Source organism: Miscanthus floridulus, chromosome 12, assembly GCF_019320115.1.
Source record: "Miscanthus floridulus cultivar M001 chromosome 12, ASM1932011v1, whole genome shotgun sequence".
Lineage (NCBI taxonomy): Eukaryota > Viridiplantae > Streptophyta > Magnoliopsida > Poales > Poaceae > Miscanthus > Miscanthus floridulus.
In genome coordinates, this window is record NC_089591.1 from 23531342 (window position 1) to 23551997 (window position 20656).

At 44.4% G+C, this 20656-nt stretch overlaps 1 protein-coding gene across 4 annotated transcripts in view; it reads left to right on the forward strand.

Moving 5' to 3' along the window:
* Positions 1-740: 740 nt before the first annotated feature.
* The window catches only part of LOC136496684 (protein TRANSPARENT TESTA 9-like), a 29025-nt gene continuing 9109 nt past the window's right edge, over positions 741-20656 (forward strand). For 2 of the 4 annotated variants that reach the window (XM_066492419.1, XM_066492422.1), the window contains exons 1-19: positions 741-1067; positions 2246-2297; positions 2381-2457; positions 2529-2662; positions 2752-2848; positions 2930-2987; positions 3629-3737; positions 3822-3945; positions 4025-4211; positions 4302-4615; positions 6226-6314; positions 6399-6469; positions 7224-7334; positions 9940-10002; positions 10702-10839; positions 10929-10985; positions 11975-12080; positions 12175-12246; positions 12536-12582. In XM_066492419.1, the coding sequence (XP_066348516.1) occupies positions 865-1067; positions 2246-2297; positions 2381-2457; positions 2529-2662; positions 2752-2848; positions 2930-2987; positions 3629-3737; positions 3822-3945; positions 4025-4211; positions 4302-4615; positions 6226-6314; positions 6399-6469; positions 7224-7334; positions 9940-10002; positions 10702-10839; positions 10929-10985; positions 11975-12080; positions 12175-12246; positions 12536-12582 (2109 nt within the window). In that variant the 5' untranslated portion in view covers positions 741-864. The remainder of the gene's footprint in view (positions 1068-2245; positions 2298-2380; positions 2458-2528; positions 2663-2751; positions 2849-2929; positions 2988-3628; positions 3738-3821; positions 3946-4024; positions 4212-4301; positions 4616-6225; positions 6315-6398; positions 6470-7223; positions 7335-9939; positions 10003-10701; positions 10840-10928; positions 10986-11974; positions 12081-12174; positions 12247-12535; positions 12583-20656) is intronic. The other 2 variants (XM_066492421.1, XM_066492420.1) reach the window with 2 other exon arrangements.

A 20656-nucleotide genomic window follows, 5' to 3' on the forward strand; every position in this document is an offset into this window, starting at 1 on the left:
CATATGATACCCCTAAACTTTAGCTCCTGAATTTAAATACCCCCTTCCTTTCGTTTTCTCTATTTTTTGAGCCAGCTCATCTATATGACATGGCCTAAGACTATCTTCAACAACAACACCCAAAATATAAGACCTATTCGATCTTTGGATAACGCTACAGGCAAAGGGTTCAATACCCATTCAGCATCTTCTTCAACAACGTGATCCAAAAAAGAATTATTTTTGTAAATAGATTTCTAGAAGAGAGGATGCTCATATTTGAATTGTGTCTCTCAGGTAACCTAAAATGAGTTTTCCATATAGGTAACATGTTGTAGGTTGATTTTAGTTTTTTTATTATTCATTTTAGGTTTGGGTGTTCATATGAGTCATTTGGATACCGTCTAAGGCCTTGTTTAAATTCAGGATATAAAGTTTTAGGGTGTCACATGGGGTGTCGCATGGGTATTCGTATACTAATAAAAAAACAAAGTACAGAATAATCCGCAAGACGAATTTATTAAGTCTAATTAATCCGCCATTAGCACATGTGTACCATAGCATATTATTAAATCATAAACTAATTAGATTTAAAAAAATTTATCTCATAAATTAGTCGTAAACTGTGTAATTAGTTTTTTTTAAGTCCTATCTGTCCGGTGCCTATCAACACCGTCGCCGCATCAGCCGAACCTAAACCGGTAGGCCGTAGGTAAAGGCTGCCGAATCCGGCTTGCCTCCAGCCCTCCACTACAGTTGCTGCACCGCATCAGAAGGTGAGGAAAAAAACAAAAGAAAAGAAAAGGAGAATCGAAAAGGCAAAAGGCGAGCCCCCTCGACCCGCGATCCCCGCGCACCGGCCGCCGGCGATCGCCGCCGCCGCGGATGCGATGCGCTCCCCCTCCGGCGGCGGCAGCGTGGTGGCCCGCGCACGTTCGTGACTGGCCTTCCGCCACGCGCCCCGGTTCCTGTGGCTCCGAGTCCGAGCTCGCTCCCCGCGCCCGCGCCATCGCCGCGGGGCGGAGCGGATTCACCAACATGTGGCTTTTCTGGCGCACTAGGAACCGCTTCTCCCTTGAGGAACTCCGGTGAGTCACGTACCCCTTGCGCAGCCCTCCCTGGCTCGACGGCCGACGTGGTCGAATTAGGTCACAGGATGGAGCCGCCCGTAGATCCACGCGGTTGCTCGCCCGGATGTTTTTTCCTCAAAGAACATGCACGAGAGCTGCTATCATTGCATTAAGCCCCGCCGCGCCCCCCCCCCCCCCCCAACTAGAAGAGGATTACAGAAGCTCCACTTAATTTATTAAACATGACCCAAAGCAGATGCAGCAAAAGTCGCCTAGCGACTATGAAACCCCAGAGATAAGATTAAGTGTATTTCACTAGTAATTTTCCATTCAATACAAATGGAAGAGGATCTTACTTCTTACCGAAAGAAAGAAGTTGATAAGTGACCACACGTCCGTGCTATCACTCAAAACTCTTTTGCTTCATGAGTGTAATAGTGGTAGGGAGTTAAAGTGTTGCAGTAGCTGCCAGTTTGATTTCTTCAATTCACAAATATTTATTCTGAAATGTGTCTCCTGTGTACAAAAACAAATTGAGGCCAAGGGATTATATAAAAACTAAACACGTATGAAGTGTACATGATGTAACTGTGTACTTTTCATCTGCAATAATCTTTACCTGGGCATAAAAATTCTGGCTTTATTATGCCCATTTTATTGTTAATCAGCAACAGCAGTCTGTACATAGCACATAAACTCAAATATTTCTGCTAGCTAATACCCTTTTATGAGCTTATTAGAACAAAAAATTAATCTTAAAGGGCGTACCCAGTGCAAAGAGCTCCCGCTCTATGCGGGGTCTGGGGAAGGGTGTTAGTGGCAAGCCTTACCCTCGCCTGTGCAATGCGAGGAGACCGCGACTCGAACCCGGGACCTTCCGGTCACAGGCGTGTATATTCTTCTTATCTTTTGGTTTGTGCAGTTTGATTGCGTATTTTGTCAGTGTTGAAATTGTTTGTTGAAGAAGACAATCCACTGCCAAAAATATCAAAATAGATCCTATGTTGCTATGGTCAATTTCAATTTTTCAGACACTAAGATCCCATTACCTTCCTACTCTTCCCTCCTCAATGTGATTGATGTAAAAAAGTTCTTGCAATTTGATTCTGTATTCATGTTATGTGCTAGAATTTCAAATTCTTCATCATGATCATAATTGTTTCATATTTTGTGATAAGTCAGATCTTTTTCTTCAGGTATCTAACAGACCATCTACAAAAGGTTCATGTTGTCAATGAAGCTAACAAGGCAGGTTTAGCTGGCCATCCTAATATTTTTGAATTCAGTTAGACTTCATAGTTGTTCCATTGATGCTGATGTTTGTCATATAGGATTTTGTGATTGAAGCATTGAGATCAATTGCGGAACTTATGATATATGGTGACCAGCATGATCCTTCGTTTTTTGAGTAAGTGTTGAACAATCAAGTGTTGCAGGAAATTTGCTCTGGTTCTATTTATTTATTGTTTTCTCTTTCAGATATTTTATGGAGAAACAGATCATGGGTGAATTCGCTCGTGTCCTAAGGATCTCTAAGCTGTCAAGAGTGTCACTCCAACTGCTACAGACAATGGGTATCATGATCCAAAATCTGAGAAACGAACATTCAATTTGTATGTTCTCCTACTTTGCAGCATCCACTCAGTTTTTGCAATGCAGATAGTTGAAAGGCCTAATATGCAAGTGTTTATGTTTTCTGCAGATTACATTTTTAGCAATGAGCACATCAACTTCTTGATTACATACCCATTTGACTTTCGAATTGATGAGATGTTATCGTACTACATATCTTTTCTGCGGTTCGTAATACCTGCATATATAACTTTAGTTTTAGTACTGACCATTATATGTATCGGCTTACCTGGTACCATTTTGTGAAGGGCGATAAGTGGGAAGTTGAACAAGAATACAATTTCTTTGCTCGTGAAGACGAAAAATGTATATATCTGAACTTCTGGAAGACAGATACTCTAGCCTTGTTCCTTGCTTCTTTTGTTTGGACTGCTAAGTATATTCTATTCTGTTCCCTTTCATACTTCTTGGTTTGTTTTATGTGTCCAATTAGTGTAGCACAACATTTTTTCTGTATCCAACCAACAATTGTGACTCCTCAGATGTAATGCGGCTTCACTGAGTGGACTGCATTAAAAAAAAAAACTGTTGCCATGTTATTGAGGTCAGCAGCAGCATTTTATCACTTTAAGGACAAATATGCCCAAATAAGAACTCTGGCACTACCGCGGTTAAGTTTGGGATACGAGTGTGCTGTGGGCAATGTTTAGGGATCTGGTTCTTGCCCTGTTTTGCTAGGGGTGTGCCACCCATATTGTTGTTACCCAGTTTTGCTAGGGGTGTGCCACCCATATTGTGCTTACCCTGTTTTGCTAGGGGTGTGCCACCCATATTGAAATATAGGCATATTCTGAAGATAGTTATTTGCTTGTCTCACGCGGCTACTCTAATCGCATCATTCATTTGTTTGCCCATTAAAAGTTTGGACTAGTTGAGCTTTAGAGGCTTGTTGTGCATCGCAGATCCCTTGTTTACTAGCTTCCTCTCACCCCCTTTGTTCTATACAGGATGAGGTTACTTCCTTTCCTCTTTATGTTGAGGCCTTAAAGTTTGCTTTTCATGAGGATAGCATGATTCGAGTTGCTATACGTACCTTGACACTCAATGTCTATCATGGTAAGTTGGTAAGCCCTTGGTGTCCATTATGAATGCTTGTGTCCTGTATCCACTTTTGCTTATTGGGCAATTCTTTGTTTTCAGTTGGAGATGAATCTGTTAACAGATTCATTTCCCGTGTGCCTCTATCAGATTATTTTTCAGACATGGTTCAGTATTTTCAGAAGCAGTGCATTGACTTGGATAAGTTGGTTGCACGCTCCTCACGGTAACTTAGTGACATCACTAGAATGGGTTTTTTGTGTTAAATTTATATTCCTTATGCTGGATTATTTATTTTATTACAGAAATGCGAATTCTTCTTTGCCAATGTCTTCTGTTGAAGATGCAATTGTGCAAATTGAAGACACACTGTATTATTTCAGTGATGTTATGTCTTCTGGTATTCCTGATCTTGAAAGGTTCATCACTGAAAATATCTTGCAAGTTCTGGTATTTCGGTTCTTACTCCCATCATTGCAGAGGCAGAGCACAGTAAGTGCTGAGAAACATTTTACATATTATCTCATCTACTTCTGCGTTTGTTTCTTATTTCTTATATTTTATTATAATGTTTTTCTTTAGGATTTGGACTTAAGTGTCACTACATCCATGTATCTGCTTTGTTGTATACTACACATTTTTAAGAATAAGGATATGGCAAGTACTGTAGCTGCTGCCCTTTTTCATCAACCTGATGGCCCTCATGATAGGAAGCAAGGGACGCCTAATGGGTATACATCTGAGCATGATAATTGCAAATTTGAGAATCATTGCACTACTGCCTCTGCTGTCAAGCAATCAAATGAGGATGAGCCAAATTCTTTGTCTTCTGTTAGTTGGAAATGCTTGCCCGACAATTCACCGCCAAGTGATTGCTGCCAAGGCAACACACCAAGGTCTGTTACTGTTGCTGAAAAGGTGCTTCCATTATGCAAGTTTGTCCTATTCATACTTTATCTGTTCAATGATAGAGGATAAATGCCATATGTAAGATAACAAAATGCATGCTTTTATAGGACTGGGCATTCTGTTTTTTTGGTTTTGTTTCGAGTGCTGCAGTTACATTTTTGAGTGCTGCAATATTCTAATGGCATGCCTTATGCCTTACTAATAATGCTGCAAAGTGAAAATGTCTACTTAGGCCCTATTTCAAAGAGCTCCAGCTCTCACCTTTATGTAAGATCTGGAGTTTGTATGCTAAAAGCCTAACATAAAGTGGTTTAGATCTCTAAAATGTAAAGAAAGTGAACCACCTAAAGATTTTGTTGTACCCCCAGTTCTAGCTCCATGAGTTATTGGAGATATGAATTCCCAGTTTCAAGAACTCGTGGAGCTGGAGCTCTGTCAAACTGGGCTTTATGATCTATGGGCACACACAGCTGTGCCTCAGCTCCCTAGGCATGCTCAGCAGTTTTCCATGTTGGTCCCTAAACTTTGAAATCAAATTTATTTTGGCAGGCCCCTTAATTTGAACATTGTGCTGTGTAAATCAGGACATTTCTCATGATTATGTGCTTTGATGATTTGGTTGTAGAGTAAAGATTGGTGTCTTAGGTAAATGTGTACAAGTGGTTATGGCATAATGGTGTCATGTTAAGCTCATGTTTGTTGGAAGTAACTATAATAGGAGCTATAAAGAACTCATCTGTGCCTTACTGTGCAGTTGTCTTTTACATATCTATTTGTTTTTATATGTAAATTGTGTCCTTGAACCCACTTGTAGTTGTAAGTTTTGGGACCTATGTTTCATTAGATCTGGTTTGTTGGGCATCTGTGTGACAGACAAGGGATTGTGTTCCCTGGTCCCTGAAACTGTTTTGGTTGCTGTCCCAACCTGAATTTCAAATGACTAATTTGCACTTTGATATCCTATCAAAACCTGATAGAGTTCTGAATTCATGAAACTGTTTTCGAGAAAAATGGCAAATCCACTAGTTTAAATATTTATAGATATGTTGTCTGTCTAAATTTAGTAAGTTGACTAGAGAAATTCCAGAATGTCCCCTCTTTTGAGCAGAAGCAGCAGTACCGTTGTTGATAATATAATAGATAACTATATCTACCTTTCTCTGTGGGCTTACATTTTAAAAAAAATGGTTTAAATCTGCATACTATTAATATTCTTTTTCCTTAATGGGACAATCGTGAATTTATTACTATAAATGCTACAAAATTACAAGATTCTAGTGAACAAACGACCACTTAAACGATGGCATCAACTACTATTACACAACTAGAATAAAGCTGAAACCAGACTGAGAGCACCCAGGGCTCCAGATCTGGCCAGTACAAGAACTACAAACTTCGCACAAAGCAATACAACTACATCAAAGCAAGCTCCATTCCTAAAAAGTAGCAACGACTTTAAAGAATTTCCTCCAATGATACATCTAAATAGTATGTTCCTCATCACAACTAGCATACTATTTAGATATTGGAGTATTGCTTTCCGCAGTTCACATATCAGATTATTGTATACAGTGCGTGTTGACTCCTGCAATTTCAGGGAACACTTGCTGTCCTATATCACAGAAGGAGATGATTCACAAGCTTTGGGTTCATTGTGCTTATTCGCTACATTATTGCAGACGAAAGGTGTGCTTGACATTTTCTAATATGCTTAAGCTTTTCACTGTGTCTTTCCCAGAAAATAATTGTAAGTAATTATTGGCTTTATAGAACTTGATGAATCAATGCTGGATGCACTTGGAATCCTCCCTCAAAGAAAGCAGCATAAGAAACTTCTATTAGTAAGTATACTGTCACCTTCCCACTTGGAGAGAAAAACAGTTCTTTTACTTGTTTTCTTACTCTAGTGTGGTCAGTTGTAGAATGCACCCATGTTTTCCTCAACATTAGTCGACTATGTTGTTAGCATCCTAAAATTCTGACACCTTGTTTGTAGATGTCTATGTGAATGGTTATTGTGCTATATTTTTCTTATTTTTTTAGTAGCTACAGTTTGTTCTATACCATGTGCAGGGTTTCTCTTCCCATTAAAAATCACGTAAGGCAGCTAGTATAATGTTTTATGGGTAGTCATGATTGGCGTTAATGTGTTGAAGTATAAAGTGGATTGCCCAACCCTTCCCAAAGGCTTAAGCGTTTGGGTTCATCTGGTTGGTGCATGAAACCTTACATTGTATCAAAGCCAGAGGTCTCGAGTTCGAGTCCTGGCAGAGGCGTCATTTAAGTCCTCCGCTCCTTTATTTCCACGTTTGCACCTTATTATCTGTGGCTGCACGTGAGTGGGAGTGTTGAAGTATAAAGTGGATTGCCCACCTCTTCCCAAAGGCTTAAGCTTTGGGTTCATCTAGTTGGTGCATGAAACCTTACAAAATGAACAAGATTTGGCAGATTTATTGGCCCTTCATTGTTTTGCAGTCCCCTGTTCCTTTCCTTGGTTCTAGTTATGTCTTAGTATTACCTCCTTTGTATTTGAAAACTTGATCATGGTACTACATTTTACTTTGATTTTCTGACACCTGTCTTCTCTACCTGCAGCAAGCTTTAGTAGGTGAAGACCTTGCTGAAAGACAATTATTTTCGTCAAGCAGCGGTCTAACTGATGATAGCATTTGTAGTGATTTTGATATTTATGCAAGGAAGCTTCAGGTACACTGCTGCTCTTTATCCCTACATTTTTTTTTCTCGAATACGCATATTATTTCATTAAATTAGAAGAAATAAAGTGTACAGGTCTTGACACACACATTATAATAAGCGTCTACTTTAAAATGAAAAGAACAATCTCGCTGGAAAAACATGCTAAGGAAAATAAGTATAGCCTATTCCCAATAATAGAATCCGGAGCTCCTTAGCTCTTGCCATGCACCACAAAGTTTCTTACTTGATCACCCTCACGACATTGTTTTATTCTGAAACAGCATCACTGAAACAGCGTTGTTGTGATGTTTCCAAAGCTCCCAGGCAACAAGGATAAGTAGTGAATTTAAACCCTTGTCTTTGTTGTTTATCCACTTGCTTGAGAGTGACTCGACAAAACTAGAAAAACTCCCAGCAGCATTAAAAGGAGAAATCCTCTCAAGTCCAGCCTGTTGGAGAACATTCAACCAAATTTGCTGAGACAACACAACATATAAGGATGTGCTGCGTGGTCTCATCAGCTTGATTACAAAGAGGACATCAAGGAGGATGAGGGAGACCTCTTTTCGCCAACCTATTGGCTGTCTAACATCGTTTAAGAACAGCCAACCATATGAAATATCCACAACATAGAGGAGCCCACGATTTCCAAATTCTTTTCTATGGTGCAAACCTGATGTTGCCCACAAAGATGGCCTTATAGGCAGATTTGCATGTGTATACGCCCAAACTAGACAGCTTCGAAATATGTTGATCCTTCACATCATGTTGCAAGACCATATCCTCGACCAAATCCCAAATCAGTAGATATTCCTCAGTGGCTTGTCTTGTACTGTCAAAGCTCTTTTTATATGAACCACCCAGCGATGATTATCGTAATACAATTTATTTAATACTTGCACCAGTCTCATGCGTCTTCAAACTCCTGTTTTGTACATCAACATGGTCTACAGCAGCATAATGCATATATTATGGGTGTTGGGCCCAGGATGGCCCAGCCTGGGCTGGCGCGAACAGTACCCGTGGTACTGTAGCGCGGCCTATAGCACCCTCCGTTAAGGAAGGAATAAGGATTAGGAAAGAGATTAGGTTAGATCAATTAGAGGGATTTGATCAGTTAGAGACAGGATTAGATTTGGGTCAATTAGTGATAGGATTGGATATGATTTGGTATTATTTGATTGGGCCTTCCTTAGGTGGCCAGGAGTCCTCTCTATATAAAGGGAGGTGATCTACCAAGGAAAGGAATGAAGAAAGAACAAACAATCCAATTCCCCTAAATACTCTAGTCTCTCTAGTCTCCCTCCAAGCAGACTTTTCCCAGCTATCTTCCTGGCAATGGTTCTCCCTATCCCCAAATGAACCTTCATAACATACTAGTGGGAGAATTTTGAAAAGGTGCTTGCTTTCTAAGATATCAGAAAGAGAAAGGGGGTATCTGGGTATCGAATGTTTCAGATTGGCTGTCTGGTAACACACGCTATTCATATAAGAAAAAAAGAATTTGACCGCAAATCCCCTCTTATGTCTCACAAATTGGCATATCATGCCATATACTTGAATTTCTAGAAAGAGAACAGAATAAGTGCTTTGAGTTACCTACCAACTATTGCAGTCCTGGGTCTATGGTAAAACGTATCAAGTGCTCGAAGCCATTTAGCCATCGGATGAAAAACAAATTAATGTGATTGTGGAAGTGGGATTCAGCATCTTCTTGTACATTTGCACCTCAGCCCCTTAGCAATGCATAGAGCGCAATGTCTATCACTCATCCATTACATTCTGTTCTTAGATTCTGATCATATTGGAGCAGAAGATACACTCTGAGTCCCCATTTGTTTGAAGAAACTTCAAAATTAGAAGATAAATGGACTTTTGTTATATATAGACTTTGTATGGTGGTAGACTACCACAACTTTATTCAATTTCTCTTTGTTTTTGGAAATTCATATTTATTTTCTGAATAATAGGGATGAAGTGAATCTGATGTGAACTGTGTGGTTGCACCACTCATCCATGTTTTGTAAGCGAATATGAATATTCAAAATAGATTGAGTGGCATATAATTACAAATATCTACTCAATTCTGTACGTTAATGGTGGGATATTAGTGATATTTCAACCTCATACCATCACAGCTCATGGTTGTAATTTATTCATTCAACCTAAACAAAGATGTATCACATTAATTCTGAAGTTCTGTTCAACTATCTGGAGTTTCTGGAACTGCATTAATCTTTTTTTATTATAAATATATGCACTGCTGTGATAAACTTTTGCTTGATGCAACTGTATGTGGAACATGTGACTTAGTTGAGTAAATTTAAGAGAACTACACATGGTCTGAATTAAAAACCACAGCTTCTGGAATACATCATAAACTATTTTGTCTGACGTGCGGGACTGAATGCTAATTGATGTCCAAGCTATCGGTGTAGGTTTGTGAAATTTAGATCAAGTATGGTTATCCAAAATTTACTCTAATTCGATTTCATATATGAAATACTGATAGCAGTTTTATTTAGTTTCTCACACTTGCTATCTTAACTTTTTATCGTTCTTTAGATTCTTAGTTTGTCAGGACATCCTTAATATACCATTTTCCTCTCTACAGGATAAATATGGGCTACAGTGTCACCATCCACGGCAAATGACTTCCAAAGTTCACAGATATCAGGTTTATTTGTTGATCCTCACACAAATTACCTGTTTGGTTCCTTTATCTGTGGAGTACTGGAGTGTGTTTTCTTGAAATAATGATGGCATCCTTCATTTGTGTACTTTGAATCAGAAAATAACATTGCTTTTGTATCAATGCAGAAATAATCTTTATTGCTTTGCTTTCATTGAGAGCATGTGCATGTACCAAACACCTCTAGGCACCTTAATAAAGTGTATCCTAAGGTGTTGGATGTGATGTCTCCAAATTACTTCAACTTTTCGTCTAGGCTAATGTTACAGTTCATCCATTGAGATTTTGTGTTACCACTGTGGGCATCTCTATTGGGCATCCCAGTAACTGATATAACTTGTCTTTTAATTCTTTTATTAGGATTATCTTGTAAGTTAGTAACCTAGAAAGGTTATTTTAAGTAATTGTTTACAGCATTAGAATTTTTATCCAGACCTATCTGTGTCACAGATGCTGATCTCCTGGACTTAGCTAATAATATTGTATCTGCTCGCTAGTTTTAGTTATAGTTCTTCGTTAATGTTTGGAGGGTGATTGTGACACATGCTATCAACTTTAAACTTACATTTAAAATATTGACCTTTTGCTTTATGAGCCTTTTTTTTTTCTGAACACGTGATGCTTTATGATGTCGTGGGATGCTTACGTGTTTCTTTGCCATTTATACACCTTGATTGTTTGTAGGTGCTCGATGCTTTAGTCGACCTTTTCTGCAGATCAAAGGTTTCTGCAGATGTTCGATTGGTTGGTGGCTGGCTTTTCCGGCAACTGCTGCCCCATGGAGAGGAAGAATTCACTGCTTTTCATCTAAGGCGACTAAAGGTACATTCGTACTGCCTTATCATTCCTGTAATACTTATGCTGGGGTTTAGAGATATAATAACAGTCTGCTTCCTTGATTTCTTTCCCAGCAAAATGCAAGGGGAGAACTACGATTCTTTTCCTGTTTATTATTATCAAATTTCGCTGTGAGAACACTTTTCTTGGAATCAGTTCATATTGGTGCCTCAACAAAATACAGTAGAGTTTTAACTTTCTGTGGTCTCTATGTTATTGGTGCTGTAGTGACAATTCTTGCTTGTTTGCATTGAAGCAACATTGCCTCATCTCACTTATGTTTTTAAGCAGCTTTCTTTGAATGCCATGAGATGTGTCTGGAACCTGTCAGATAAAATTATATTAGAGCTGGGTTTCCACATTGATATTTTCTCTTCGGTTTCTTGCAACCCAGCTTTCTATCTTTCACTAGATGTTGCTTTTTCTGTTCAAAATTGCATATAAAGAAAACACTGTACTTCCTCCGTTCCAAATTGCAAGTCGTTTTGTCTTTTCTAGGTACATAGCTTTTATTATGCATCTAGATATATGCTATGTTTGGATATGTAGTAAAAACAATGTATCTAAAAACGCCAAAACGACTTACAATTTGGAAAGGAGTAGATGTGAAGTAGGCACTATATTTAAATTCCTAACTGGGCTTTAGGGCACTCCCAATGCAGAAACCAGCATGGTTTGTATCTCTATTAATTACCTTGCCAGGTAGACATTTTGCTGATGTGGCAAGTAATTTATTGAGGAGAGATTAAAAATCGAAGAAACAGTTTCTAAACAAAAACTGTGCCTTCACGCAAATCGATGGTAGAAGAAACTACAGGCATTGCATTGGGGAGGGCTGCTAGTTTCTTCCTGTTCTTGGACATGGAGAGCGGATTGGATGGAGGTAAGAAAGGGCCCCATACAAAAAATTCTGCATTGTGAGTTGTGGTTTCCATGGGTAGTTTCTTAGGCTATGGAAAATATCCAGCTGTATTGAGAGTGCCCTTACCCAAACGTATAGAAGTCTTGCAGAGAAGTGAAATGCCTTTCTTAAATGTTTATCCTATTGAATCAGCCTTACCAGAGATGTAGACATATTAGTGTTCTTTGCCTCCTGCTGATTATTAAGTGCTATCTGTAGGATTCACACAAGGATTGTAGCTCAAAGCTTTCTGAGGAATCTGTAGGATGCTGGTGTGACATGCTTCTTCCTATTGTTAAAGAGGCTTGGAGGAACTGCAAGAAAGGTAAATTTCAATCTTGATATGAATGTTATCTGTTTTTATATGTGTTCTGTACGTAACATTCCCACCTAATATTTGTGTTTTTCTTTGGAGTTAGCAATTGAGGCATCTTCGCCACCAAAAGGATCCAAATCTATTATTGTACCCATGAATTTGTGTTCATTTGGAGGTCAGTATTAGAGCATAAACATGCTTCTGTATATTGATTGATTGATAACAGCAGAGGTTACAAGGATTTATAGAAGCTAAGGTAGTAATTAAGAAAGGGGGAGAATCCCAGACAACACGCCAGGGAAGAATCCCAGGCAACAGCATGCTGGCAATAAACACAGTATTAAACATGCTAACAGTTAGGACTAATTGATATATTATCCTCGGCCCAAATTATGTCTTACGAATACACAGTGATAAGTTTCCATAAACTTGTGATGTACTGAGTCATATGCACTGTATTTCAGGTGATTCTTCTGTTGCCATCGCAGAGGGAGTCTATGAGATGGTTAAGGTATGGATGGATCTTTATTAGTTGATATCCCACATTTTGCTTTTTCCCCTAAAATGTATACAATTCCAAATCACAAGCTTGTTCTGTCCTCCCATTGGATAAGGAGCTCGTAATAATAATCATGAATGGAATGAATGTTATCTTTACCTTTCCAAGCGGTGCTTAATGCTTATATGGTCAAACTACACCTTACTGAGATTATTAATTGTTAGCACATCTCACAAGAAAGTGCTTACCGGCAATGTTTTCAAGGTGGTAAGGCGAGGCGAGGCGACTGACTACCACCTTACGCTTAAGCGACTAAAGCGTGAGGCGAGGCGACGCCTTAAGAAATTAATTAAAAAATGAAAACAGCAGCTTAGAGCAGTAGATGAAGAAAAAAGGAAAGGAAAAAAAGAAAAAGAAAGGAGCCGAGTAAGAAGTGGGCTCGCCCAGCCCACTAGGCAGACCATGTGCTCCTTCCCCTCCTGGCAGTGTGGCTTCATCGAAGTCCCTATCCCGAGTTCCCGAACCCATCAGCGCCGCCGCTCCCCACTGCTATTCCGCCTCCACACGACGGCACGACCGCACGAGTGGCTGCTCTGCTTCCCTCCGCCCCTCTCCGGATGCCCTGCTCTGCTTCCCTCTCCTCCTGATGCGCTGCTCTGCTCTTCCCTCCGCCCCTCTGCTTCCCCTTCCTCTCTCTCCTCTGCTTCCCCTTCCTCTCTGGTCAGTGCTCTCAGATCGACAGCCGCCGCCGTCTCCCCTTCAAGATCTCCCTCGTGCTCCTCTCTTTGCACTGTATTTCTCCGCGCATCTCTCTCTGCGCGCGTGCCAATTTCTCCTGCGTGCCAGCTCTCTCTGCGCACTCTTGTTTGCCGCCCAGAATTAGACCTGTGTATGGCGCCCGCCACGCACGATTTGGCGCGAATCGGACGCCAAAGCGACGATTTCTGGACGTCACGGTCATAAGGCGGACGCCATACGAATCTAAGGCGAGTCGTCTGTTGTGGCGTCCTGCATGGAGCGCCTTGGCGATTAAGCGACGACAAAGCGACGCCTTGAAAACATTGCTTACCGGCGTTAGCCTTCATATGCAGATGCATTATCCAATGTCAAAGAAGAAACAAGTTATGTTCATATTCATGCATTGTTTCTAAAGATGCTTTACTCAGATTTGCTTCTGAATTTTGCCTTCTAAATGTGCATGAAGTTTGTAGTCATTTTTGTATTTTGTGACCATTGAGCAAGTGACACAATATCCCTTATTTGATTACAAAATATGCAATTCAATTGAATGGTTAAGATGTACAACCAAATTTCTTAATAGAAAATGCCATAACTTTTCCCTGGTGGTTGTGCTGGACTCTAGGAAATTGGGGCACAAAATACGATAAATCAATTGGATGTGCTTACACTCAGGAAAACTGAAGGAAAAAGTACACTTTACTCCTGTGAAGTGAATAGGATTTTATAGGGATAGTGAATGAATGAGATTTTAATTTAAGAGCTGGAATGAACAAAGGAGCATGACTGCAGGAATTTATCCACACATGTTTTGAATACCTATTTCTTTTGGAATGTCATTACTGATTCCTCAACTATCAAATGGTCATAACGACTTTAATTTTTTATTTCTATTAAGCAAATCTTGTGATTGGAACACAATACCAAACGCTAAATATTTTCATACATGCAGCATTGCATTCTTGCTAGTTGTAGAATTACGAAAGACGATGAAGACTGCCAAGAGGAAAGCCCACCCAAATACTTAGGATACCCTCCATGCATCTCCAAGGACATAGAAACATTTTCCTGGTGCAAGCAACCAATGGGGGAAGAAGAGATCTATACTAGCAGAATGGAGGAATACTCACACAGCTACATTAAACCGCTGATGTCGTCGACTCATGATGCAAAGAGAGGTTGTAGAAGGCAGACTTTCAGCAGCTACAAGCTGCAACTGCTTACTGTGCTGAACAATTGCTATAAACTGCAACAGCTTAACACGCTGAACACTTGAGTTGAACATTTGGGAAGCTTACAGAAGAGGATCGGGTTGCTTGGCCAGTTGCCATATACTAGGGGTTGCTTCAGGACTATGGATTCAACTGTGCTTCAGTGTTTTCTTCTTTGTATAATTCGATCAACCCTATATTACCTCAATGCAAGTGCATAACTATGCATGTCTGATATATTTTACATCTTGATTGAAATTGGAAAATTTAGGTTCATACCATTGCTTCAATTGGCGTTTACCTCTGCCTTTTGAATTATTATAGGCTCATGCCTCTAGCCCCAAAACCTTTTCAGGGTCATGCCACGTAAGAGCAAATGCTATCTGGTGATTCATTTGATCATTCCAAATGACCCTCCCTTTTCTTTCCGCCCCATTGTTTTTCTTCTTCCTCTGGCAGGAGCGCACAACACAATACTGCCCAAAATCTAGCTCCATGCAGCCAGACTTGGTTCCATGTGGCTATCACATAGCAGTGCCCAGAGCGCTGCTGTGCTCCCTCTTTGTCCTCTATCTAGAAAAAACTCAGACCTCTGGGGGGTAAGGCAGCCCTCGGGCGTTGCATAAGAAGACCTTGTCACGCAGGTCGAGAGAACCCCCGAACCCCTTAGCCACCCATGTTGGAAGACCTTGTCATGCAGGTCAAGATTATGTATACCTGAACCACCAAATTCCAAAGGCATCTGAACCCTTTGCCAGGACATAAGACAATTGCCCTCCATTGGCTTGTTCTTGACCTTTCCAAAGAAAACCTTGACGTTTCTTGTCAATTTCTTTAATTACGCACTTCGGGAGGTCAGGGGCAGTCATAAGATAAACGGGAGTAGCAGTCAGCAACGTTGGGACCATTATCAGACGCCCAGCTTGGTTCATCAAGGATGCCTTCCATCCTGGGAGGTGATGTGTGTAAGACATAATCTGCTGCTGCTCTCCCTCTCTTTTCCTGCGCAGCAGGAGTTGGCAAAGGTCAGCTCTTGCTGTCCTGTTTCTTGTTCAAGTATGGCAATAGGCCATCACTTGTACCTGGGTGTACCTTAGGTAGATATGGCTTAGCTCAGCCATCTTTAGTTGTTGGGGCTGATATCAGCCATGTCCTAGAGGACATTGTAGTAGGTGTACTAGTGCACCTTGTATGGTACTAAGTAGTTGTATATACTCTACATTCAAGCAATGGAAAATTCATTTCAGCTGAGCCACATTTCAGAGCAGTAGTGCTGTTGTTCGTGCTGTGTGTGTGTGCTGTGCTCCTCCCCTTCTTCCACCTCGAGCCGACTGAGTTTGAGTGTGTTGGTGAGATAGCTGCTCACCTGTGTGGCAAGATCGAGGGCCCACAAGTGGTAGCGGAGCCGAGGCTGTCATTGCGGTTGATCACCGGAAATGACCGGTGAGGATGGCTGATTGGTGTAGGGTGGTGGAATAGAGGTTCCATTGCGCTAGGAGGTCATCGTGCAGAGGATCGTGTGGGAGGTTAGCGATGGCTGGTCCTCACCCGCACAAACTACGGCGGGTGGGCGGTGCATGTGAAGGTCAAGCTCAGGGTATGGAAGCTCTGGAAGGCCATCGATGAGGGCACCGAGGATGAAGAGGACTGCTCGGCGATGGATGTGATCCTCTCCGCCGTGCCTCATGAGTACGTGGAATCGCTGCTTGGGACGCCCTCAAGGCCATGCGCATCGGGTCTGATCGCGCGAAGATGGCGAAGGCACATTAGCTTCGGCGGGAGTATGACGTGTTGGTGTTCCGCGACGGCGAGGCAGTGGAGGATTTCTCACTCCGTCTGCAGTCGTTCATCAGCCAATTGGCGGCGCATGGCGTCACCATCACCGACGAGGAGGCGGTCGCCAAGTACCTGCGCGTCGTGCCGCCCAAGTACATGCAGATCTCACTCCACCCTCACAATTGAAGATGTGACTAGGCGGTTGAGGGCGGTGGATGATCGTGTGGAGGAGGCCACGACAGCGGCTGGCGACAATTTGTTGATGACCGGGGAGTGGACGGCCCGAATGCAGGAGAAGCGGTCCGGGGAAGGCTCCTCAAGCCGCGGCGGCGACGACAAGCGCCGCGGCAAGGCCCCGCAGAAGGACGGTGAGCCTCTCGACAGGGACACCTGTCGTCTTTGTGGGAAGACAGGCCATTGCAAGAATCTGAAGGAGAAGGCGGAGGCTCACCTCACGCAGGTGGACGACGATGAGCCTACTCTCCTGATGGCGACGTTCTACGCATTGCATGACGTCGAGCCAGAGCCAGAGCAAGAGGCGAAGGAGGAGGTGGTGGCTGTGGAGCAGGGGAAGGCATCATAGGTCATCTACCTCGACGAGTCGCGCGCCCAAGTCCACCTCGGACGAGTGGGCAGTGGCATGGAGCAGAGGTGGTACCTGGACTCGGGCTGCTAGCAACCACATGACCGGCTCTAGGGAGGCCTTCTCCGAGCTCAACGGCGGTGTGATGGGCTCAGTCAAGTTCGGTGATGGCTCGATGGTGGTGATTCGAGGCGGTGGCAAAGTGATCTTCCGATGCCTAGAACGGGGAGCATCGCGCGCTGACGGATGTCTATTGCATCCCTTAGCTACACTTGAGCATCGTCAGCATCGGCCAACTGGATGAGCGTGGCTGAAGTGCTCGTCAAGAGCAGCGTGCTTGAGGATTAGGGACCGGGCGCAACGACTTCTCGCTAAGGTACAACGCTCCCGTAACCGTTTGTACTTGCTCGATTTGAAGTGGAGCAGCCGGTGTGCCTGGCGGCGCGACACGCGCGGTTCGGGCACTTGAGCTTGGACGCGATCAGGCGGTTGGAGAAGATGGTGCGAGGGCTGCCCCACATCGAGCACGTCGGCGAGCTTTGTGACAGTTGCTTGGCGGGAAAGTAGAGGAGGACGTTGTTTCCGAAGACGGCCAAGTTTCGCTCGGGGAACGTGCTCGAGCTCGTCCACGGCGACCTTTGCGGGCCTATCGTGTCGGCCGCACACGGCGGGCGGCGCTACTTGCTGCTCGTGGATGATTGCAGCCGCTATATGTAGCTGCAGCTCCTAACGAGCAAGGATGTGGCGGCGGCGGCGATCAGGCGTTTCCAGGCGCGGGCTGAGGTAGAGTCTGGGAAGAAGCTGCGAGGATGGATCGCGGTGGCGAGTTCACATCGGTGGAAATCACCGCCTATTGCCACGCCATACTCGTCGCAACAAAATGGCGTGGTGGAGTGGCGGAACCAGACGATGGTGGGCGTGGCTCGAAGCATGATGAAGGCATAGGGCATGCCGATAGAATTCTAGGGAGAGGCGGTGAGCATGGCGGTGTTCATCCTTAATTGTTCGCCTTCGAGGAGCTTGAAGGGCATGACGCCGTTCGAGGGCGAAAGCTGGGCGTCTCCTTCCTCAGGACATTCAGGTGCATCGGCCACGTCAAGAAGAACAAGCCAAACCTCACCAAGCTAGAAGATAGGAGCACACCGATTGTGCTCCTGGGTTACGAGGAGGGCAGCAAGGCCTACCAGATGTTTGATCCGCGTGGAGGCAAGGTGGTGGACTTGTAGGATATGGTGTTCGATGAAATGGCGGCCTGGGATTGGAAGGATTCGGGCGCGGGGGAAGCCAGCGGCGTCGGCGAGACGTTCGTCAACACATGGTCATCCGCGGAGGAGATGTAGACCAGCAGCTGTGGCGGCACCCGATGAGCCGCCAAGTCTGGCCATGGCGGGCGCGGGTGAGCAGACTCCACCAGCATTCGCGCACACACTACCACTGTCCCCTGATGCAACATGGCAGGGGACACCGCTAGCGACACCGGTCGAGTTTGCCTCTCCTCCGAGCAACAATGACGAGTATGTGGATGCCTTCCATGACGGCGAGGAGTTGATCTTCCGCACCATGGACAACCTCATCGGCGACTTGGCTGCACTAGGTTTGGCGAGTTGGCTACTCGGTGATCAGGAGCTACTCCTTGTCAGTGCAGCCCACGTTCGCGTAGGCCAAGCGAGATGCCAATTGGAGGGCGGCGATGTTGGAAGACATGAAGGCGATCGAAGAAAATAAGACTTGGGAGCTCATCGATCTGCCTCCAGGCTGCTGTCTGATCGGGCTGAAATGGGTCTACAAAGTGAAGCGGGACGAGCGCGGCGCCATCGTCAAAGCACAAAGCGCGTCTTGTCGCCCGCGGCTTCATCTAGCGCGAGGACATTGATTTCGAGAAAGTCTTTGCGCCGGTGGCACGCATGGAGTAGGTCTGCCTGCCGTTGGCTTTGGCAATGACGAAGGATTGGCGCGTTCACCACCGGAACTCAAATCGGTCTTCCTCAACGGCGAGCTGGCTGAGACTGATAGTCTTCGTCAACCAAGCTCTGGTCTTCGCCGTCGACGGAGCAGAGCACAAGGTGCTGTGGCTTCACAAGGCCCTGTACGGGCTGAGGCAGGCACCACGGGCATGGAATGCCAAGCTCGACGCCACGCTGGGTGCGCTTGGGTTCGCACGCTGTCCACCGGAGCATGGCTCTACACGTGGTGACGGGGAAGGAGGAGCTCGTCGTCGGCGTGTACGTGGACGACTTGATCGTCACCAGAGCGCACGCGGAGGACATCAACGGCTTCAAGCGCGAGACGGCGGCTTGGTTCCACATGAGCGATCTCGGCCAACTCTCCTACTACCTCGGCATTGAGTTGAAGCAGAGAGCGACTCCAATCTCCCTGGGCCAGCGCGCCTACGCAGAGAAGTTGCTGGAACGCGGTGGCATGGCTAATTGCAAGCTGTATGCGACTCCGACGGAGGAGCGGCTGAAGCTGTCAAAAGACATCACCGCGGCCAAGGTGGACGCGATGCGCTATTGGAGTATCGTCAGCGGGCTGTGGTACCTGACTCATACCCGACCGAACATCGCGTTTGCGGTCGGGGGGGGGGGGGATCATTGGGCTATAGTGAAGCGGCTGCTACGCTATGTCAAGGGGTCGGTGGACTAGGGGGTCATCTTCCCCAAGGCCGGTGGCGGAGGTGGGCTGCGGCTCACTGTTTTCAGCGATGTAGACAGTGGGCGACATTGATGGGCGGAAGAGCACCTCTGGCTTGCTCGTTTTCCTTGGATCAACCCCAATATCGTGGTAATCGATGAAGCATAAGGTGGTGGTGCTGTCTACGTGCGAGGCGGAGTACGTGGCGGCAGCTACAGTGGTGTGCCAGGCGGTCTGGCTGCGCCGGCTGCTGGGCGAGCTAGCTGGCGAGGAAGCTCGTCCGCCAGCTCTGATGGTGGACAACCAGCCTGCCCTTGCCCTCGCCAAGAACCATGTCCTCCACGACCAGAGCAAGCACATTGACGTCAAGTTTCATTTCTTTCAGGATTGCGTCGATGGAGGACAGCTTGTCGTCAAGTTCGTCGAGACCGGCGGACAGCTCACTGACATCCTCACCAAGTCACTCGGGCGACTTCAGTTCTTGGAGCTGAAGAAGATGATTGGCATGGTTGAGGTCAAGGCATCGGGTTAGCAGTAGGATTAGGGGAAGAATTGTAAGACATAATCGACCTTTCAAAAAATTGTAAGACAATCTGCTGCTGCCCTCCCTCTCTTTTCCTGCACAGCAGGAGTTGGCAAAGGTCAGCTTTTGCTGTCCTGTTTCCTGTTTAAGCATGGCAATAGGCCATCACTTGTACCAGGCTGTAGCTTAGGTAGATGTGGCTTAGCTCAGCCATCTTTAGTTGTTGGGGCTGATATCAGCCATGTCCTAGAAGACATTGTAGTAGGTGTACTGGTGTACCTTGTATGGTACTAAGTAGTTGTATATACTCTACATCCAAGCAATGGAAAATTCTGTTCAGCTGAGCCACATTTCAGAGCAGCAGAGCTGCTGTTCGTGCTCTGTGTGTGTGCTGTGCTCATCCCCTTCTTCCACCTCTAGCCGAGTGAGTTTGTGAGTGTGTTGGTAAGCTAGCTGCTCACCTGAGCAGGGAGATCGAGTACCAACAATGTGCAACCTTTTCAATTAGAGGTAAAAACTTTGTATTAGTAGGCTTCCGCGAGGAGAGAGGAAGTCCAAGATAAGTGCATGGGAATTCCTTGACCGGGCAAGACATAATTTCCGAATGTCAGTAGTTAGCCTAGT